At 45.4% G+C, this 24,158-nt stretch overlaps 1 protein-coding gene across 4 annotated transcripts in view; it reads left to right on the top strand.

Moving 5' to 3' along the window:
- The window catches only part of LOC141129518 (uncharacterized), a 148,430-nt gene that overhangs the window by 101,593 nt on the left and 22,679 nt on the right, over positions 1-24,158 (top strand). For 3 of the 4 annotated variants that reach the window (XM_073617601.1, XM_073617602.1, XM_073617600.1), the window contains one exon: positions 23,361-23,612. The exons of the other annotated variant lie outside the window; for it this stretch is intronic. In XM_073617601.1, the coding sequence (XP_073473702.1) occupies positions 23,361-23,612 (252 nt within the window). The remainder of the gene's footprint in view (positions 1-23,360; positions 23,613-24,158) is intronic. 4 annotated transcript variants of the gene reach the window in all.

Raw genomic sequence — 24,158 nt, 5'->3', positions numbered from 1 at the left:
TGCCACTGTGCCCATCAAACGTTGCCACTGTGCCCATCAAATGCTGCCAGTGTCCCTCCCAGGACACCCCGCTCACAGCGCCCCCCCCCACGTGGATGGATCGTGGGACACACTACAGACACCCCCTCCGCAGATGGATTGGCGCTTACCTTGTCCTCTTCTCCGGCATCTCCTCTCCTCTCGCTTCCTCCGTCGCACTTCCGCCAAAGCCCTGAGCTTCCGATAGGGACACCTGCCGCTTTGGCCAATCAGGAAACAGGTCTCCCTGACCTGCCCCCAGATTGAAGAGAACAAGAAGACCTGGACAACCGCACACCAGAATGGATAAATTCGTCTTATTTTATTCAAAATACAGGATCATGGGGTACACAAAACACGACTGTGGGGTGGTACAAAAATAGCTGACACGTTTCGCACTTACACCAAGTGCTTAGTAAGCACTTGGTGTAAGTGCGAAACGCGTCAGTTATTTTTGTACCACCCCACAGTCGTGTTTTGTGTACCCCATGATCCTGTATTTTGAATAAAATAAGACGAATTTATCCATTCCGGTGTGCGGCTGTCCAGGTCTTCTTGTTTTCTTCTACTTGTACCAGCATTTAGCCAGCACCTGGGGCTCTTCTCTTCCTGGAGGTAATGAGACACAAGCACTCTGCTTTAAGCCCCTCTTTGAGCGGAGGATCCCACATCATCTCGTTTATTTCTAGACTTCTGCCTCCAGATTGGCGGGGAGGCAATGCTGTGTGAAAATAGCGAATATCCATTTGCTATGGTCACACAACTGGGTGGGATCAGAGCGCACTCTCTGCGACCCAAGCCCACCTTTTTTTGAAGCCTATTAGAGCCTCTGGCTCTAATCAGGTGTTTAAAAAAAAAAAATACACCCCCTCCCACCCCCGCCATAGGAGTCCATGCGTACGGAGTCCTGAAAGGGGCAGGGCACATGGGAAGAGAGGCAGCAGCAGGGATAGGGGTGGGCGGTGCCCGTTCTCCCACAATGCACGGGCCGCCACTGCTCCAGAGAAATTGAAGCTTCCCTCCCACCCTTCCATTCTTGGCATCAGAAAAGAATATCTAAATGCTCTTTTTACTCACCAAAAGCTGCAATCAAATGATGTTCCAGTGCCAAATCTATTCTGTTCTTCTGTATAAAAGAAGTGGGGTCCCTCTCCAGGTATCTGCATTAGGGATGGGTCAAACACCCCCCGGTGTGGTACGCACCACAACACCTCGAACAGGCAAATAGTTCAGGCCAACATACAAACTCTGTTAACCACTTCCCGCCTGCCATAGAACAGAAATGAAGTGTGACTGCTGTGCCATGTCTCTAAGGTACCATTCAGGCAGTCTTACGTCTGGGTAACAAAGTGCTGTATGGCCTATGAAAGACTCCTACAAGAGTCTAACAGTCCTAAAGGTGAAGGATATAAACATTAATGTCCCAAGTGAAAAGAGCCCCTTCCCTTCTTCAGTACAAACCACACACAGAATCCAGAACAACAGTGTCAAAAGGAAATGCTGAGTCCGGGAGAAAACTTTTCTGGGGAAGGGAGTTTAACAAAACTCGCGGCCACTCATTACAATTAGAAGAAAAGAGGTTTAACCTTAAACTATGTAGAGGGATCTTTACTGTAAGAGCGGCAAGGATGTGGAATTCCCTTCCACAGGCGGTGGTCTCAGCGGGGAGCATTGATAGCTTCAAGAAACTATTAGATAATCACCTGAATGACGGCAACATACAGGATATATAATGTAATACTGACACATAATCACACACATAGGTTGGACTTGATGGACTTGTGTCCGTTTTCAACCTCACCTACTATGTAACTATATGTGTGGTTGTATGGTTATTCGAGTCGGGTTAGGCAGACCCACCTGAATTTCTCGGTCATCTTGTGCCCCTAATAGACACAGGGTAACTTACACATAGGAGGGGCCGGGAGAGCTGGACAAGGAGCATCCAGTGCTCTTCAAGGTAACCTGGGTTCCACAAACCCCCCTCCACCCAAAGTGACTCCCATCACAGCTGTGTATTGGCTTTTCCTCCACTTGCACTCACAGACGCGGGTAGAGGAGAGCCGATCGGCTGCTCTCTTGACAGGGGGGTCTGCGCTGATTGATTATCAGTGCAGCCCCCATGAGGATGCCCAACCAGGAATACCAGGGATACCACCAGGGATGCCCACCATGGATGCCCACCCAGGACCACTAGGGATGCCACCCAGGATCACCCAGAACCACCAGGGTTGGCAATCAGTGCCCATCAGAGGTGCCAATCAGAGCCCAGCAGTAATGCCTGCCAGTGCCTCCTCATCAGTGCTGCTTATCAGAGCCATCTATCAGTGCCCATCAGTGCCCATCAGTGTCTCCTATCTGTGCCGCCTAACAGTGCCCATCAGTGTCACCTATTAGTGCCCATTAGTGCCACCTATGAGTGCCCATCAATGCCCCATATCAATGCCCATCAGTGTTGCATATCAGATTCACCTATCATTGCCCATCACTGCTGCATGTTAGTGCCTCATCATCAGCGCCACCTCATCAGTGCCACCTCATTAGTGCCACCTCACCAGTGCCCATCAGTGAAGGAGAAAACTTACTTATTTACAAAAATTTTTTCTAAAGTTTCTGTCTTTTTTGTTTGTTTAGCAAAAAAAGAAAAAAAAAAACCCAGAGGTGATCAAATACCACCAAAAGAAAGCTCTATTTGTGGGAAGAAAATGATAAAAATATTGTTTGTGTACAGTGTTGTATGACCGCGCAATTGTCATTCAAGGTGCGACAGCGCTGAAAGCTGAAAATTGGTCTGGGCAGGAAGGGGGGAAAGTGCCCAGTAAGCAAGGGGTTAAAGTCTATGGGACACGAACATAAAGAATCAAAAGTGCTAATTTTAAAGGCTTATATGCAAGTTATTGTCATAAAAAGTGTTTGGGGACCCGGGTCCTGCCCCAGGGGACATGGATCAATGCAAAAAAAAGTTTTAAAACAATTGTTTTTTTCAGGAGCAGTGATTTTAATAATGCTTAAAGTGAAACAATAAAAATGAAATGTTCCTTTAACCACTTGAGGTCCGGGCCATAGCCGAATGACGGCTACAGCGCGGACCTCAATCTCCGGGAGGACGTCATATGACGTCCTCCCCTATGCACGCGCACCGCGCGCACCCTGCAGGGCGCGCGGTGTGCGCGCTGTGATCACCGAGTCACGGAGACTCGGATGATCACAGATCCGAGTAAGGGGCCGGTCCCGGCCCCTTACCATGTGATCAGCTGTCAGCCAATGACAGCTGGTCACATGATGTAAACAAAAGCTCGGTGATCGGTTTCGTTTTCTCCTCACGCTGACAGCATGAGGAGGAAAAAAAAGCCGATCACCGGCTCATGTCAAAGGGACATCGGTCCCGAAGAGGAAGGAGGCACAGATGCCTCATCTGTGCCTCCAAGTGCCATCTGCCAGTGCCCACAAGTGCCACCTATTAAAGCCCACAAGTGCCACCTATCAATGCCCACAAGTGCCACCTATTAGTGCCACCTAGCAGTGCTGCCATCAGTCAGTGCCCAATCAGTGCCCAACACTGTCACCCATCAGTGCCCATAACCGCCACCCATCAGTGCCCATCACTGCCACCTATCGGTGCCCATCAGTGCCGCCTCATCAGTGTACATCAACGACGGAGAAAAATTAACTGTTTGCAAAAATTGATAACAAAATATAAAAAAAAATATAATTTTTTTTTTAAAATTCTGTCTTTTTAAATTTTTTTAACAAAAAATAAAAACCGTAGAGGTGATCAAATACCATCAAAAGAAAGCTCTATTTGTGGGAAAAAAGTGATAAAAATTTCATTTGGGTACCGTGTTGTATGACCGCGTAATTGTCATTCAAAGTGCGACAGCGCTGAAAGCTGAAAATTGGTCTGGACAGGAGGGGGGTTTAAGTGCCCAGTAAGCAAGTGGTTAAATATCGTGCCTGGGGGGTCCCCTTAGTCTGCCTGTAAAGTGGTGCATCTGTGCGATGTATAGAATGCTGCAGCTATAATGACATTTCTAAAGGAAAAAATTCATTCAGGTTTGCTCACGGCTGTAATGTATTGCCGCCTCCCGGCAATAAAGATGAAAAAAATAAAAAAACGATGTGGGGTCCCCCCTGCAGTCCATAACAGGCTCTTCGGGTCTGGTATGGATTTTAAATGGAACCCCATGCCAAATTTTTTTTAAAAATTGGCGTGGGGTCCCCCCCAAAATCCATACCAGACCCATATCCAAGCAAGCAGCCTGGCAGGCCAGGAAAGGGGAGGGATAAGCGAGCCCCCCACTCCTGAACCATACCAGGCTTGCCCTCAATATGTTGATGGGAACAAGGGCTTCTTCCCGACAACCCTGGCCAGTGGTTGTCAGGGTCTGTGGGTGGGGAGGCTTAACGGAATTTGGAAGACCCCTTTAACAAGGGGTCCCCAGATCCCAGCCCTCCTATGTGAATGAGTATCGGGTACATCGTACCCCTACCCATTCACAAAAAAAGTGTAAAAAAGTAAAAACCACAAGAGACAGTTATTGACAAATCGTTTATTTAAAGAGAAAAGAAAAAAAAAGTGTCCCGCCATGTAAATCCACCATCCACCATGCTGCCCGACGTATCCAAAAAAAGCAAGAAAGAAAACGCTCTGCCTCCATGGGACGCCTCCCGCCGACTGCTCTCTTTTTGCTTTCACGGCTCTTATATAGGCAAGGGTGGGGCCACCTGGTGATGTGACCAGCTGACCCGCCCCCTTCTGACATCATATGTTTTCATTTTTGCTATTTTCCAGGTTCAGTTGGCGGCATGATTGATAGTGGATTTACATCGCGAGACTTTTTTTTTCTTTTTATTAAAAGATTTGTAAAAAACTGTCTTTTGTGGTTTTTACTTTTTTGACACTTTTTTGGTGAATAAGCAGGGGTACGATGTACTAGACATGTGCAATTAGTTTAGTTCTGAAATAGTTTTTTAACAAATTTTGACAAATTCATTAATTCTGAAATTTCCGAATATCGAATTTCCGAATTTTCGAATTTCCGAATTTCCGAAAATTCGGAATTTTGGAAATTCGGAATTCAGAAATTCTAAATTTCGTAATTTGGAAAATTCTAAATTTCAGAATTTGTAAATTCGGAAATTGGAAATTTCAGAAATTTGTTTTTTTTTAAATTCAATCATTTTTATTAATGTTTAAACAAAAATACATCTCAGTGCGTAATATCAATACAATGATGCATTACAATTCAATCCTCCACTTTGGGTGTACATAAAAAACCCCTATCAAAGAAGAATAAAGTGCTTTGTTATTTTGTCTACCTTACCCCTTTCCTTTGCTCCCTCCCCCCTCCCCCTCCCCCTCCCCCCCCCCCCCTCTCCCTCCCCCCTCTACATCCGTGCATATTAACCTTCCTATTTCGTGAGGGCGTTATCTCTTTATTTACTATAATATGTATCCCATTTCCTCCAGCCAGGGTCTCCAAAGTTTTTTAAATGCTTTTAGATTCCTCCTTTTTATATATACTGTTTTTTCCTTCCACATTGTTTCGGTCACTGTTTTACACCACTCCTCTATTTGTGGGGGGGTTCTTGCCTGCCATCTTTGGGCTATAAGTTTTCTTGCCTGGAATAGACACCTCTGAACTATTGTAGTTTTGCAGGTTCCAATGACCATATCCTCCCCTACCCCCAGGATACATAATTTCGGTTCCATTTTAAGTTTTAGGGAAAATACTTTATTAATTGTTTCTAGAATCTCTGACCAGTACCGGAATAATTTCGGGCATTTCCATAACATATGCAACAAGTCCCCTTCCTGCTGACATCTAGGGCAGTTGGCATCCGTTCCCCTCCCAAACTCAAATAACCTTTTAGGGGTGTAATACGTCCTGTGGATTACCATTAGATGTGATATCCTTTGGGCAGGGGAAATCGATACCCGATGACCTCCCGCTAATATCTCTCTCCATTGCCCATCTGAGATTTCTCCCAATTCCCTCTCCCATTTACCTCTACTTTTAAGTTTTTCCGGGGTCTCTATACTATTTTTACAGATATGTGGGTATATTTCAGCTATGGTCCCCCCATGGCCTTCCCGGTCTCCTAATTTCTGGAGTACAGCAGATTCACTCCAGGAGGGGCCGTGTCCCCCAAACTGCGAGTTAAGGGCGTGTTTAATTTGTATATAGTTATATAATGAATTATCTGGTATACCAAATTCCACTTTCAACGTAGCGAAGGGTTTTAGTAAAGCCTGGTTGTAGAGCTGAACTAGTTTCACTATTCCATTCTTTTCCCATGTTTTAATTGTTCCTATTTCTTTTAGTTCATGAAGATTCTTATTATTCCATAGGGGGGTATGTTTAATCCAACCATTTATTCCCAACAGAGTTTTAACAGTTCTCCATGCTTTTTTTATTAATTTGACCGTAGGGGTATTATATATAAAGGAGTCTGCTTCCAACGTCTCTATCACTGTCTTATGGGGAGCTCCCATAATAATCAACTTCTCCTTGCTGTTTCCCCCTATATACTGCAGCTGAGCAGCCAGGAAATAGCTACGTGGGTGCGGAACAGCCATCCCCCCTTCCCGCGTGGATAATTGTAGGGTCTGCAATCTTATCCTAGCGGTTCCTCCTTTCCATATAAGGGCTCTAAATATTGTTTCTATTTTATCAAACCATTTCCTGCTTATCCATATTGGGGAGTTCTGCATTATGTACAGCAGCTGGGGGAGCCATAGCATTTTAATTAAATTGCACCTCCCTGCTACTGATAACGGGAGGTCCTTCCATATTCCAATCTTATCCTTAAATTTCTTTAATAGTGGGGCTAGGTTATTATCTAAGTAGCTCTCTGGGTCATTAGTTATTTTAATACCTAGGTATTTTGTTAGTGTTGTTTTCCCCAACCTGTTGATGTTAATATTTGAAAGGGTGTCTATACTATCTGGATCCAGTGGTAGTAAGACTGACTTCTCCCAATTTATGGACAATCCCGAAACTTTCTCGAACCTTGAGAAAATGTTCATTACTTGATTCAGAGATTCCTCCGTGTCTCCCATGAATAAAAGGACGTCGTCCGCATACAGTACGATCCGCTCTTCGCCGTCCTCTCTCTGGAACCCCACTATTTTCCTATCTTGCCTCACTGTTGTGGCTAATGGTTCCATGGCCAAGGCAAAAATCATGGGGGACAACGGACACCCCTGCCTTGATCCCCTCTCTAATCTAAACCCAATCGAATAATCATTATTAACTTTTACTTTAGCATTTGGTTCATTGTACAATACTTTGACCCAGTTTATAAATGAGGATCCAAAACCATATTCCTTTAGTACTCTCCAGACATATTCCCATTCTACGCTGTCGAATGCTTTTACCACATCCAACAGAAGCATTGCTCTCGAGCCTCTGTTTTCCGTGGGAATCTGCAGGTTTAAAAAAACTCTTCTTATATTCATGCTAGTTGTACGGCGGGGTATGAATCCCGTCTGGTCTGGGTGGACTATTTTATGAATCACTTTCTTTACTCTGGTAGCTAGAATTTTTGCTAAAATCTTAACATCTGCACAAAGCAGTGATATAGGTCTATATGATCCAGGATCCAGGGGATCTTTCCCTTCTTTATGCAGTACTATTATTGTAGCTTCGGTCATTGACGTAGGTAATCTCCCTTGCTCTTTTGCCCAGTTGAAAACCTCCAATAGTTCTTGAAACAATACCTCCCCGTACTGTTTATAGATCTCCACTGGGAGACCATCAGGACCTGGAGCTTTACAGTTAGCCATTTCTGATACTGCTATTTTAATCTCTTCTATAGTGATTGGTCTTTCTAGTTCCTCAACCTCCGCCTCCCCTAATGTTGGTGTTTCTATGTTTTGAAAAAATTTGTCCATTTCCCCCTCAACCCTGGTCCCGCTGGATTTATATAATCTGTTGTAATATTCTTTAAACGTCTCAGTAATCTTTTCCAATTGAGATGTTATCTCACCTGTCGGGGTCTTAATGACCGGGACCACGGATGGGGGGGAGCCGGACCTAACTATACGGGCCAATATCTTCCCTACTTTTTCCCCTTCCCCATACATAACTTGGTTCTGGAATGCCCTTTTATTTTCTACTTTCCTAGTTATTATATCTTTGTACCTTTGTTGTTTATTTTCCCACACTTTCTGTTTTTCCGGGGAGGGTTCATTTATGTACTCCTGTTCAGCTGCAATTAATTCCCTCTTAAACCGCTCCTCCCAGTCTCGGGAGGTTTTTTTAATTTTGGACACCTTCTGTATGATTAAACCCCTTAAGTATGCCTTCAGTGCATCCCACATCACCCCTCTCGATGTAGTGCCCGAATTGAGCTTTATAAATTCTTTCAGTTCTGCTATCACCCCCTCCTTATTCTCTATTACTTCCAACCATACTGGGTTCAGCTTCCATATTCTATTTATTTTCTTATGGCCTGGATTTATCGTGATTGTAAGCGGGGAATGGTCCGATACCCCTCTAGGATGGTAAATTATGTTATTTACTACTTGTGATGCTAGGCCATTACCTAGAGCTAAGTCTATCCTTGACAGTGAAGCACTGGAGCTCGAATAGCACGAAAACTGCTGTACCCTCGGGTTCCTTATTCTCCACATGTCAAGCAGCCCTGCTTCTTGTAGGAATTGTTTCAACCGGTTTTCCTGTTTTTTCTGACGCTGTTTCCCCCCTGGGAGTCTGTCTATTTTATTATCTAGAACCATATTAAAGTCTCCAACCACTATAACTGGCAATTCTGTCTTATCTATTATGAATTCCAACAGGATGCACAGAATATCCAGTTTAAACGGTGGCGGGATATATAAATTAATCAGTATACATTCCAGATTCTCCATTACACAGTGCAAAAACACATAGCGTCCCTCATTGTCTATCTTGCACTGCCTGCAGGTGAACGTTACCCCTCTACCGACCAAAATTGAAACTCCTCTAGAATAGGAAGTATATGTGGAGTGAAACTGATGTTGATATCTCTTTTTCCATAAGTTATTTTTTGAATCTTTTGTCAGGTGTGTCTCCTGCAGGCAGGCAATTTCGACTTTGAGTGTATTTAGACCCTCATTTACTGCTGCACGTTTAGCAGGGGAACCCAATCCTCTAACATTCCATGAGCTAATATTCAGGACCATACTTTATTACTTGTATTTATAAACGGGAAGTCTAATTTAAAGGAAGAAACAGCAATAAGGGTTGGGTAATCTACCGCCACAAATAGGCGAGAGAGATAGAGTACTGTAAAATAAAGGAGCAGAGAAGAGAAGAAAAAAAAAAAAAAAAAAAAAAAAAAAAAAAAAAAGAAAAAAAAAAAAGGGGGGGAACCTACCTCCCCACCACTGGGTCCTCTCTCTAACGCCCCCCATTCCCAATTACCTAGAATACTTAACGCTGTTAATAAGAGGGGCTTTTCCCCCATACCACCATCTTTTTATTTTAGTGACTACAAATTTAAAAAACTCATATATACTATACGTGAAATCCATATTTACCATGACTATCTATAATTTACAAGTGCATTCAGTGTGGCTTTGAGGAGAAGATATTCTTCTTTTTCTTTTTAAAGTGCAATCGTGCCCTTTTTGTATTTTCCTGTTATGACCCTTACCCACCTTTACCCTCCTCCCCCATTCCTCCCCTCCCCCCCCCCACCTCTCTAGGTCCCCCTTGTAGGCTTTTTTAATGACCGTCACCCATTCCTCTACCGCTACCCTTCTTCCCCTCCATCCTCCCTCCCTCCACCCACTCCCTCCCCCTTCCCTCCATCTCACACCCGTACAAACACCTATCTTATTTATTTGCACCCCAGTGAGCCCCCCCACCCCACACTTATAAGTTATATCCTATTATATTCTTCCTTCCTCATTTAATTTTACATTTACATTCCAGTTTGCAACCCCTGTTTTATTTCGGCAAGAGTTGATCTTTCTTTTCTTCCAACCATGCTCGCGCTTTCTCTGGAGATTCAAATATCTGACTACCCCCCAGCGCATTTACCCGAAGCCTAGCAGGGTAAAGGAGCGCATACGTAATGTCATACACTTGGAGGCTACGTTTGATGCCCAGAAATTCCATCCTGCGCTTCTGTAATTCAGGTGAGAAGTCGGGATATAATGAGATCTTGGCTCCATTATAGTATAGATTCCCCCTTTCCCGAGCCCTTCGAAGGAGGGTCACCTTGTCCTTGTGGTTTAAGAACTTCAAAAGAAGAGCTCTTGGGGGGCTACCCTGGGCGGGGGGTCTAAATGGAACCCTATGTGCCCTCTCAATGGAGAACTGCTGTGTGAATGTTTCTACTCCAAACGTCTCAATTAGCCATTTTTCCAAAAAACCTGCTGGGTCTAGCCCCTCGCTCTTCTCTGGGAGCCCAACTATCCTCACGTTATCTCTCCTGAGTCTGTTTTCCATTTCGTCAAATTTTTCCAGAAGCCTTTTTATCTGATCCTTCTGCACTTTTAACTCTTGTTTCATTGGTTTTAGGTCATCTTCTAGCAGGCTTATTCTCCCTTCAGTTTCTGTCACTCTTTCTGCGATTTTCTTAAGGTCTTGGCTGACGTGGACTAGTTCTTCTCTCATAGCTTTCATCTGGTCTTCCATATTGCTCAGGGATTGTTTACAGGAGTTGACTGCGGAAAGTATCTCTTTAAGAGATGGTTCATCTTCCGATACTTGTGTCTGTGTACTGTTTATTTCCGTTATTTTCCCCGCCATACTCGCCCCTTTGTTTGAGGGGTTCTTAAGTGTAGTATTATTTGGGAGCGCACTCATCTGGCCCAGGCTCTTCCTGTCTGCCGTTGTTTTGCTTTGTGTCTGCTGCCCACCTTTCGTTGGTGTGTGGTCAGTTATGTTAACCAGCCTCTCTAATTTTGCGGTTGCCGCAACCGCGGCTGCGGTTGCCCCTGCTACCGTTGAGACTCCACCTTTTTCCTTCTCTTTTTCTTTAGCTGACCGCAGGGACTGAGACCCCATCGGTTCCACAATTACGTGCTCATCCCCCTTCCTTCTAGTAGTCATGGCTGACTGCTCCGGCCTCTACCGAATGATTTATTTATGCTAGTGCAACCCCCCCCGCAAAGGGGCTAGTGGCCAGACTTTTAATTGATGTATAAAGTGTCCAGCACACCAGACAACCCTTAGGGTGATTCAGCTTGTTGCTAACTAGAGTCCTGTTGATTAAACTGCTGTTAATCTTCACAATGTAATATACCTATATATTATGGTATATCGCTATAACTCCAATAATTCCCACTGCATCTCCTATGTAAACTTGCATATGTAAAGTTCTTCCGGAAATGGAAAATGTATAAAGTTCAGAGAGCTTGGGTATCTTTAAACAGAGTGTCTTCACCGAGAGCAGGTAGAACAGTTCAGTAAGGCATATTGTAAGACAAGGCAAAGTGTGTATATAATCCTGTACACTCACCCCAGGGTCCTCTGTATGCCGCTGTGTACTGCTAGGCCGTTGCTACAGGGGGGAGTATGGCATCTCTGCACTCCGGATCCTTTTTCCCACACTATCTTCGGCACTGGCGTCTAGGACCAGCGAAGCGGCTGTTTCAGCGTGTTCCCGCACATTCCCACGAGAACTCGCCGCGTCACTGCTTGGCTCTGCCTGTCCCTGCTCTGCCTCGGAACTTCGGGATCTTTCGGAAGCCGCCGATGCTTAAGGAAAGGTGCAGCGCTGTTACGGCTTCTGTAGCGCGGCTTCAGCTTCTGTAGATGGAAGCCGGTAGGAGGGCAGATAGGCGCAGGGGCTGCCGGATTCAGGGTTCAGGGTTTCAACTTTGGCACGCTGTATATCCCTCTTACATACTTGGGAAGATACTTGGGAAGATATTCACTTCATTCTATGGTGGGAGTGGGGGAGACGCACACACGCACTCCTCACCTCACCATCTCACTCCACCATCCACTTCCGGTCCCGCCTCCTTCACCATTACATTATAATTCAAAAATTCAAAAATTTGGAAATTTGAAAATCTGAAAATAAGAATGAAAATCTGAAAATTCAAAAGAATGAAAATCCGAAAATTCGAAATAATAACTAACTAATAATAACTATTAAATTATAGGTATTGGAATTTCCTTGCAAATTTGGCTGTTAGTGAACGTAACAAGTACGAATTTATCCGAAGTTACGAATTATCTGAAATAACGAATGCCGTATCTAAACAAATGGAACGTAACGATCTAATAATAATAAATAACAACAATAATAATAAAACCTTTTTATTATTATTATTTATTATTAATTTGTTCCATTCTATTTGTTTAGATGCGGCATTCATTATTTTGGATAATTCGTAACTTCAAATAAATTTGTATTTGTTACATTTACAAACAGCCAAATTTGAAAGGAAATTCCAATACCTATAATTTAATAGTTATTATTTAGAATTTTACTGATTTTCTTTCTTAATCTCTGGGATCAATGAGGGATGGGTAAATTTCAAGTTGTATCAGGAAATTCTACAGCATGGTATCATAGAATAAGTCTGATGTGAATCTCAGCTAGACAAAAACCCAAACCACCCCATTGAGAAAACATTTCCTGCTTTTAGATCTGCTGGGCTATAAGAAATATAATGGAATGATGATCAGGGAAAATATGGGATTGTCTTTGGTGATCAAAAAAGGAACTTTGAATAGTTGCAGCAAACTTGAGCATGATCTCCAAAGTTTTTTCTTGGCTTACTCTGGATCAGCTACAGGCCAACTGCTGACATGCTGATTCAACCAATGCCCACTTTCCACCACCACCATCATCACCACCACCACCATCACCACCACCACCATCACCACCACCACCACCATCATCACCACCACCACCACCACCATTATCATAACCACCATCACCACCACCACCACCACCACCACCATCATCACCACCACCACCACCATCATCACCACCACCATCATCACCACCACCACCACCATTATCATCACCACCATCACCACCATCACCAACACCACCACCATCATCACCAATATTAGTATATCATGAGAGAGCTGTAGAATTGATCCATTGAAAGGAAATGATCAAAACTAGAGCAGGCATAATCTGGAGCAGATGTGTGTGGCAACCAATCAGCTTCTATCTTCAGCTTGTTCAGGTAAGCTTTGAAAATGAAAGAAAGAAGTTGATTGGTTAACATGCACAACTGCTCCAGATTCTGCCTGCTCCAGTTTTGATAAATTCCCCTCATATTGTCATTCCCATCATGTACATCTCAGCCCATTTTGTTGGAGAAACAAGAAACAGGTTTGTTGCCAGATGTAGTTGTGATAGACTCACCTGGGACAGAGGCTTTTGGAGGGGACTGAACGCCAGCCTCTTGCCAACTGACTATGGGCCCTGGTTTATTAACCTTTGTTTCATCTCTCCATGCCCTCTTATGTCTAAGTCACCCTGTGTCTATTAGAGGCACAGGGTGACCAAGCAAATGGAACAGTAATATTTATCCACAATATCTCCCAGGAAATATACAAAAAGTATTCCTGGTTTATTTTATTCTGAGCTATACATGTTAATTGCAGAGCTGATCACATTGGCCTCTGTACAATGGGGGAGACGGATAGTCTGCTACTGGAGGGCTTGTTCCATTGTGAGAAGGTGTCTTGTGTTTATACTTATGATAATGTTGATTGTGTCTTTTGAGCTAGAAGACGACAAGGCTGACCTGAAAGGTCAAACCTCTAAGTCACCTAGGCTGGTTAAATGACTAGTTAATTAGCTCATGTTAATTTATGTTTCTGGTTACAGTTGTATTGTTAGGGTAATATGATCAGGAGGGGGGAACCTCCTACTCAAGTGTATATAAGACTGTATTCTTGTTCTAATAAACAGTTCTATTTCTGATGTACTCCAAGACTGGTATTGCCTGGTTTTTGGGGTTACTATATCCAGATACATTGGTCTCGTAATCCAGGTCGTGGGAAGCAGTTTTTTGGTGGAGATACCCAACAGGGTGTCCGGAGTCCATCACAGTTGTACTCTTTATTTGATGCCACTCCCCTGGTGATGTAGTAGGTGGAGTCTGTGCCAGTTTTTTATACCAGCTGTGGTTGGGAATTGGCAGTTTGGGTATGGGAACAGGTCACCCCTGACCAACACCATGTAGGTCTGTGGCCAGTGCATAAGTAAGAGAGAGAGACCTCTGTGGGCTGAACTACCAGGAGGATTAGGAATGGACACATAGTTAGAAGGTGGAGGAACCTTGTCATTATTGATCTTCACTTAGCAGGTCTGTGGCTTGGTTCAGGAAGGCCTTGGGGCCTATGTTTGAGGAATAACTTCTGTGTGGTGTCTAATTGGCAACACAGAGGAAGATGGCTCAACAGTACTGTGTTTTATATCAAGTGTTCTGTACTGTGACTGTGAACCATGAGGAAGATGTGTTGAAGTTCGAACTTGAGTTGATGCAGTAAAGCATTGAAAATGGTTTCGGACTGGACATTCTTTATTTCGGGTAACAGGCCTCTAGCCAGGAATATGCACAGAGGTGGGCCTCAGGCTGTGAGAGTGAGTGAAACAAGATGGTGGAGCATCTCCAAAAAGACAGGTAGTTGAGTAGCCCATCTGGAGAAAAAGTGGGGTGGGACCTAGGCCAGCTTGGTGAGAATTACTGCCCAATCCAGGTCCCTTACAGGTTACTCTTATTAAATAAGGAACTCCACCCTTCCCAATAAAAATTGTATTCTTATCCATTGGTAATTGTTCCTGTATATAGATACTTACTAGTTCATGGAGTCCAGTGTTCTCTTCCAGCCCAAAGTCTCTGCCATCTTGGATTGATATCCTCTGCATGTGTAGACATACCATGGGTCTACACCAGTGGTCATCAACCCGGTCCTCAGGGCCCACTAACAGGCCAGGTTTGCAAGATAACTGAAATACATCACAGGTGATATCATCTGCTGCTCAGTGATTGCCGTATTCTAGTCTGCATAAAACCTGGTCGCATAAAACCTGGCCTGTTAGTGGGCCCTGAGGACAGGGTTGATGACCACTGCTCTATAGGACTTTTCAGAGACCCTCGGTGTGTCTGTACATGTGCAAAATCATGCTAGGCCCCTCATGCATGCACATACACTTCATGGGTCTCTGCCCATCTATGGAACCCAGTAGGCTCAGGGTGTGGGTTAGCATGATTTTGGGGGGGGTTTGCATGATTTTTGCACATGTGTAGACATGTCGTAGGTCTCTGCCAAGTCATATAGACACATAGTGTGTCTGCATATGTGTGAGATATGCATAGATATCACACAGCAACCTTCCCTAGGCGAGGAGGACAGAAGTAAAACCAATGGAAATTAAAAAAAGGTGTTTATTGTTAAAAAAATTCCAATTGCTTAAGTGGGAATGGGAGAAGTCAGTGGAAGTGCTTTCCATTGGTGAAGGTCCACGTTCATAATTATAATTACAATTAGGTGAACATGCACAGCACTCTAAACTTAACCTATAAGTCCCAATACTATTTCAGTGTAGTTCTAATAAAAATCAGCCAATGCTAATAATCTCATTGCAAAAATGTGCAAATTAATACAAAGCATGATGTCCAATAATAGTGTAAATCTAATAAAGTGTCCAAATATTGCGGACATAGTCCTTGGCTCTCCATCAACAATCTGTGATCTCATTTAACAAGATGATATAATGATGTTCTTCAACCTCCAACCATGTGATTAGAGCCGCTCACCGGACTGAATTATCCTCAAAATCAATAGATGATCAATAGTGCTTTAGACAGTAAAATCTCCACCATCGATCCCCTCCTTTACTAAAATGATATTCCATGTTTACAATATAATGCTATGGGAGGTTTTGTTTTATGATTGGATATTGGAGGACCATGTCAGTCTGCACCTACCAGTTGAGGAATGTGGAGCATCATCTGAGTAATGGAGAGGATTAGTGATGAGCTGAACATACCTGGGTTCCTTTCAAGGTGGGTTTGGCAAACAACACTAATGCCGCGTACACACGGTCGGATTTTCCGATGGAAAATGTTCAATGGGAGCTTTTTGTTGGAAATTCCAACCGTGTGTAGGCTCCATCAGACATTTTCCATCGATATTTCCGACAAACAAAATTTGAGATCTGGATCTGAATCCGTTGTCGGAAATTCCGATCGTGTGTACAACAATTCTGAAGCACAAAGTTCTATGCATGCTCGGAATCAAGCAGAAGAGCCGCACTGGCTATTGAACTTCAGTTTTCTCGGCTCGTCATACATCACTGCGTTCTTGATGTTCAGAATTTCCGACATTTGTGTGACCGTGTGTATGCAAGACAAGTTTGAGCCAACATCTGTCGGAAAAAATTCCATGGATTTTGTTGTCGGAATGTCCGATCAATGTCCGACCGTGTGTATGGGGCATAAAGGATGCCAAATCCAACTCCTCTGAAGTCAACAAATGATAAAGAATTTTGGCTGCTTTTTAGGCTAATAGACAAGGGATTGTCCAACAAATTTCATGGTGGGTCTGGGCACTGCCCTGGGAAACATGTAGCAAAGCAAAAAAAAAAACATTTTAAATTTCCATTCGACAAGGGGCAGTGATTTTAATTATGCTTAGAGAACATCAATCAAGAGGAACATTATAATGAAAAATTCCTTTAAATAACATGTGTGTGTGTGTGTGGGGGGGGGGTGCCCTGTGAAGTGGGGTATCTGTATGATGTATATAATCTACTACTGCAAATCTGACACTTGCTGGTTGCTGCTCGGCTCACCAGTGCCCATCCATGCTGACCACTAAACTGACCTGCCAAACCCCTACACTGACCCCCCCGATACATGTACTGACCCCTCTGACACATAAACTGACCCCCCTGACACATGTACTGACCCCCCTGACACATAAACTGACCCCCCTGACACATGTACTGACCCCCCTGACACATGTACTGACCCCCCTGATACATGTACTGACCCCCCTGATACATGTACTGACCCCTCTGACACATAAACTGACCCCCCTGACACATGTACTGACCCCCCTGACACATAAACTGACCCCCCTGACACATAAACTGACCCCCCTGACACATGTACTGACCCCCCCTGACACATGTACTGACCCCCCTGATACATGTACTGACCCCCCTGATACATGTACTGACCCCCCTGACATATAAACTGACCCCCCTGACATATAAACTGACCCCCCTGACATATAAACTGACCACCCTGACACATAAACTGACCCCCCTGACACATAAACTGACCCCCCTGACACATGTACTGACCCCCCCCTGACACATGTACTGACCCCCCTGATACATGTACTGACCCCCCTGATACATGTACTGACCCCCCTGACCTATAAACTGACCCCCCTGACATATAAACTGACCACCCTGACACATGTACTGACCCCCCTGATACATGTACTGTCCCCCCTGACACATACACTGACCCCCCTGACACCCGCACTGACCCCACTGACATCTACACTGACCCCCCTGACACATACACTGACCCCCCGACACATACACTGACTCCCCTGACACCTACACTGACCCCCCTGACACATACACTGACCCCCCTGACACATAAACTGACCCCCCTGATACATGTACTGACCCCCCTGACATATAAACTGACCCCCCTGACACATGTACTGACCCCCCTGATACATGTACTGTCCCCCCTGACACATACACTGACCCCCCTGACACCCGCACTGACCCCCCTGACATCTACACTGACTCCCCTGACACCTACACTGACCCCCCCTACACCTACACTGACTCCCCTGACACCTACACTGACCCCCCTGACACATACACTGACCCCCCTGATACATGTACTGTCCCCCCTGACACATACACTGACCCCCCTGACACCCGCACTGACCCCACTGACATCTACACTGACCCCCCTGACACATACACTGACCCCCCGACACATACACTGACTCCCCTGACACCTACACTGACCCCCCTGACACATACACTGACCCCCCTGACACATAAACTGACCCCCCTGATACATGTACTGACCCCCCTGACATATAAACTGACCCCCCTGACACATGTACTGACCCCCCTGATACATGTACTGTCCCCCCTGACACATACACTGACCCCCCTGACACCCGCACTGACCCCCCTGACATCTACACTGACTCCCCTGACACCTACACTGACCCCCCCTACACCTACACTGACTCCCCTGACACCTACACTGACCCCCCTGACACATACACTGACCCCCCTGACACATACACTGACCCCCCGACACATACACTGACCCCCCGACACATACACTGACCCCCCGACACATACACTGACCCCCCTGACACATACACTGACCCCCCTGACACATACACTGACCCCCCGACACATACACTGACCCCCCGACACATACACTGACCCCCCGACACATACACTGACCCCCCGACACATACACTGACCCCCCTGACACATACACTGACCCCCCGACACATACACTGACCCCCCGACACATACACTGACCCCCCTGACACATACACTGACCCCCCGACACATACACTGACCCCCCTGACACATACACTGACCCCCCGACACATACACTGACCCCCCTGACACCTGCACTGCCCCCCTGACATATAAACTGAGCCCCCTGACACCTACACTGAGCCCCTGACACGTACACTGACCCCCCTGACAGGTGATCTCTTGACACTCCTGCAGCTCAGCCTTACCTGTGTAGTGTAGCCCATCTCATTCATGACCACTCAGAGACAGCAGGCAGCATGCACCAGGCAGCCAGAGAGCAAGGATAGGAGAGCCGCTCCGCTGCCCGCCCATTTATACAGAGCGAGCGGGGATCTCAGTGCTCGGTGTGGCTGCCGTGTCATTCCCGCCTCCTGGACCCGGCGGTGCCTATGATGGATGTCACACATCCCGCGGTTCAGGTGTTCTGTCAAAATCACAGGCATTGGACCAGCTGGCTGAGTCATGTGACAGTCTGACTCTTTCTCTTTGCTCGGGCTCGGGGCTAACAATGCAATTATGTATGCCCGAGACCCAGGTTTTTTGGGGGACCACTCGGGGCTCCAGCCCCCCTCAGCCCCCCCTGCCAACACCACTGGTAAGGGGTATGTGACAGAACCCTCTGTCACTGTGTGTTTTGGAGGGGGCTGTGGGCTGGCCTCCTACCCACCGACTATGGCCCAGCAAAAAACAGGAGATTTGGAGGACGATTTGCCATCTCCCGCAACCAGGAGACGACGCCACCTCCAGACATTTGTGTCCGCGGTCGCCGGTTAATCGGAACCAGGTGGATGCGGTATCTGTGGCCAGGCTCGTGGAGCCGTTTCCGGCTACTTAAACTTTTATTCCACAAACAATGTCCTTTTAGCTGATAAAGGCGTATACAAGATGGCGGTATGCCCAAAGCGTGGGGCTACGAGACTTGGGGACAAAATGGCGTTGGGGTAATGTAATTATGTCCCGATGTAAGTTGCATCCCTTCTCCCCATCCTCCCCCTCTTCTTATTATGAGTTGGGTTATGGCATGTAGACAAAAGCTGTGGAGACACATCCCAGTGGGGGGTGTGTAAGGAGGGGCTGCCTGCTTCTCGTAATCCCTTTATGTGTTTCAACCGTAGTTTCTGTTTGAATGTACAAGTGTCGAGTTTCCATTGGTTCTTCCTTGTCCCCTCCCCCTCTATGACAAGGCTAAGGGGAGTGTCCATAACTGTGTTTAAAAGTGTATGTTTTGTACTTAATAACAGTTCATGTTCAGCAGCCAAAACGAGTACTGCCTAGTTATTGGTTGCCAGAGGTTGGAAGATCTGACATCTATATTCAGGCTGGAAGGAAGCGGTATATATGACGAAACCACTCAAGCGGAGCGTGGGACGTTTCGTTACAGTGTACATAGTAAAGTAGACACAGTGTTTGACCTTTAAAGTCCCACAATGTCCATCCACTGTCAATCACATAGTCCAATGATGTAGATCCATATCAATCGTGATGCCCGATTCCTGCCGACCCACTGAAAGATAAACCCCCTGACCACCGACACACATCTGTTCCCCTTGCTTGACTCCCTCTGAATGACAGGTCCAGTAGATGACGGCTTTTATAAACAAGGGGGTGGGTCATCTGGGTGATGTTATTGACCATATTTAGTCCGTAATGCCATGCTATCCCAGTGTGTTCGGAATGAACATTAAGCTTATCCCTAGAGTTGGATGATGGAGATTTTACTGCATAAAGAGCTATTGATCCTCTATTGATTTTGGGGACAATTCAGTCTGGTGAGTTGCTCTGATCACATGGTTTGGGGTTTTGGTTTGAAGAACATCAATATATGATGTTGCTAAGTGAGACAACAAATCGTTGGTGGATAACAAATTACTATTTATGGAATATTCGGACAAAAATTCCTGAATCAGCATCTTAAGGATTATCAGATCATTACTACACAAAACAAACCAGACTACCCATCACAGCAAATTTCAAAAGCAAGTAAACAGTTCAATCTCTGTATTTGCAGACGATACTAAGCTAAGCAGGGCAATAACTTCTCCGCAGGATGTGGAAACCTTGCAAAAAGATCTGAACAAATTAATGGGGTGGGCGACTACATGGCAAATGAGGTTCAATGTAGAAAATTGTAAAATAATGCATTTGGGTTGCAAAAATATGAATGCAATCTACAGACTGAGGGGAGAACCTCTGCGGGAATCTAGGATGGAAAAGGACCTGGGGGTCCTAGTGGATGATAGGCTCAGCAATGACATGCAATGCCAAGCTGCTGCTAACAAAGCAAACAGAATATTGGCATTAAAAAGGGGATCAACTCCAGAGATAAAACGATAATTCTCCCGCTCTACAAGACTCTGGTCCGGCCGCACCTGGAGTATTCTGTCCAGTTCTGGGCACCAGTCCTCAGGAAGGATGTACTGGAAATGGAGCGACTACAAAGAAGGGCAACAAAGCTAATAAAGGGTCTGGAGGATCTTAGTTATGAGGAAAGGTTGTGAGCTCTGAACTTATTCTCTCTGGAGAAGAGACGCTTGAGAGGGGATATGATTTCAATGTATAAATACCGGACTGGTGACCCCACAATATATAAATACCGGACTGGTGACCCCACAATATATAAATACCGGACTGGTGACCCCACAATATATAAATACCGGACTGGTGACACCACAATATATAAATACCGGACTGGTGACTCCACAATATACAAATACCGGACTGGTGACCCCACAATATACAAATACCGGACTGGTGACCCCACAATATACAAATACCGGACTGGTGACCTCACAATATACAAATACCGGACTGGTGACCCCACAATATATAAATACCGGACTGGTGACCCCACAATTCATAAATACCAGACTGGTGAACCCGCAATATACAAATACCGGACTGGTGACCCCACAATATACAAATACCGGACTGGTGACCCCACAATAGGGAGAAAACTTTTTCGCAGAAGGGAGTTTAACAAGAACTGTGGCCACTCATTACAATTAGAAAAAAAGAGATTTAACCTTAAACTACGTAGAGGGTTCTTTACTGTAAGAGCGGCCAGGATGTGGAATTCCCTTCCACAGGTGGTGGTCTCAGCGGGGGGCATCAATAGTTTCAAAAAACTATTAGATAATTGTCACGGAACGTCCCACACTCCGCTTGAGTGCTTCCGTCAGTATACCGCTTCCTTGTGGTCTGGATACATATATCAGATATTCCAACCTCTCTGGGCACAAAACAAGGCGACACTTGCTTGTTGCTAACATGGACTGACTCTTTATTTGAGATCTCACACAAATATATACACAGCAGAATGACTAAAACCTAACCTAATTAACATGAGCTAGTTAACTAATCCTTTTACCCAGACTAAGTGACTACGTCTCCTAGCTCATTGACTATTCAACACACATTACCATAAACATGAACACAGGGTTAATTAGAACAAACAACAATGAGTTGAATACCGTTAGAACCTGTAGTAAGCCAGACTAAACTCATTTACATTAAACACATTATAGCTGACATCAGACAGGTGAGTGGAGTTGATGATATTAGCATCTTCTCACAGTATGAGTCCCAACAGTATGACTCAGTCATTATTGCTACTATGGCAAATACAGGGTCCCCAGAGTCTGTGTGTCCTGGGGGGACATGGAGCTGAATCCAAAGTAACAACACCTCAAGGGTACCCCAAATGCCAGGGCTCATAATCTGTAGACAAGAGGCTCACATTCAGTCCTCTCCAAAAGCCTCTATCTGAGTCTGTCACAATAATCACCTGAATGACCACAACATACAGGGATATACAATGTAACACTGACAGATAATTACACACATAGGTTGGACTTGATGGACTTGTGTCTTTTTTCAACCTCACCTACTATGTAACTATGTAACTATGTAATTATTATTATACACGATTTATATGGCACCAACAGTTTATGCAGCGCTTTACAATGTAGCTAGTACAGTACATTGGAGGGGGGAGGTGGTATAAAAGGTAATGGCTGTAGGGGATGATGTGATGGGGGGTGGCTCAGGTGCGGTTCTTAGGTGGGTGTGGGATAGGCTTCTCTGAATAAATTAGTTTTCAGGGATCGCCTGAAGGTGGTGATCGGATATACTGGGGCAGGGAGTTTCAGAGGATGGTAGAGGCTCTGGAGAAGTCCTGAAGATGAGCATGAGAGGAGGTAACAAGGGAGCTAGAGAGAAGGAGGTCCTGGGAGGAGACGATTTGGGCGATATCTGCAGATGAGGTTGGTGATGTAGCTGGGGGCGATGTTGTGGATGGCTTTGTATGTTGTGGTTTGTATTTTGAATTTTATACGGTGGGGGAGGGGAAGCCAGTGAAGGGATTGGCAGAGAGGAGCAGCAGTCACGGATCGGTTACTGTCTTTTTTCAGCCTCGCCTACTATGTAACTAGTTACTGTAAGTAACAGACCTGCTAAACACTTCTCCAGGAAGTCTGAAGCCTGAACCCGAACATCTCTCAGGCAAGATATCAGGAGTTTGTTCATTACCTTGATATCAAAGTCTCCACAATTAGAGATGGGATTAAGTCTGAAATATCACCATCAGACCTCCCAAGGTCCAGAAGTACAGACTCCCCATCAACAAGCCTACAGAGAACATTTGATATCAGTGATAATGGAGAAACTGTGCCAATCATTAAGTGGCTCAATTCAACCACATGTGACCTTGGCCCAGATCCAACAGGCCAGCTATTGGTTATTATCAGGTAGGGAACACGAGGCAGCAAGCTGATAGACATATAATGTGTTGTTAGGATGTGTAAACGTGTTGGATGTCTCCTCAGATCCCCTCTCTGCACCCCGTCTGAATGTCTCTTGCAACAATATTGGAAGTGCCAGTGTCTCCTGTGTGTTAGAAGAGAATAAGGATGTATCTTATCAATGGACAGTGAATGGGAAATTTCTTCCTGGAAATCACTCCCGTAATATCACCATTACTAATGAAGGATTCATCTCTGGCCCTCTGAATGTCAGCTGTTCTGTAAATAACTCAGTGAGCAAAAAAGAGAGCAACAACGCCAACATTTTCTGCCCAGGTGAGTAGAGAGAGAACTCTACTCCCTGTCCTTCCCCACACTCTCCCTCGGTTCCCTGTCCTTCCTCACACTCTCCCTCAGTTCCCTGTCCTTCCCCACATTCTTCCTCAGTTCCCTGTCCTTCCCCACACTCTCCCTCAGTTCCCTGTCCTTCCCCACATTCTTCCTCAGTTCCCTGTCCTTCCTCACACTCTTCCTCAGTTCCCTGTCCTTCCTCACACTCTCCCTCATTTCCCTGTCCTTCCTCACACTCTTCCTCAGTTCCCTGTCCTTCCTCACACTCTTCCTCAGTTCCCTGTCCTTCCTCACACTCTTCCTCAGTTCCCTGTCCTTCCCCACACTCTCCCTCAGTTCCCTGTCCTTCCCCACATTCTTCCTCAGTTCCCTGTCCTTCCCCACACTCTCCCTCAGTTCCCTGTCCTTCCCCACATTCTTCCTCAGTTCCCTGTCCTTCCTCACACTCTTCCTCAGTTCCCTGTCCTTCCCCACACTCTCCCTCAGTTCCCTGTCCTTCCCCACATTCTTCCTCAGTTCCCTGTCCTTCCT

The sequence above is a fragment of the Aquarana catesbeiana genome, linkage group LG02, assembly GCF_042186555.1.
Source record: "Aquarana catesbeiana isolate 2022-GZ linkage group LG02, ASM4218655v1, whole genome shotgun sequence".
NCBI classification, from domain to species: domain Eukaryota; kingdom Metazoa; phylum Chordata; class Amphibia; order Anura; family Ranidae; genus Aquarana; species Aquarana catesbeiana.
The sequence above is the reverse complement of the archived record's forward strand: the minus strand, read 5'-3'. Positions and strand labels throughout refer to the sequence as shown.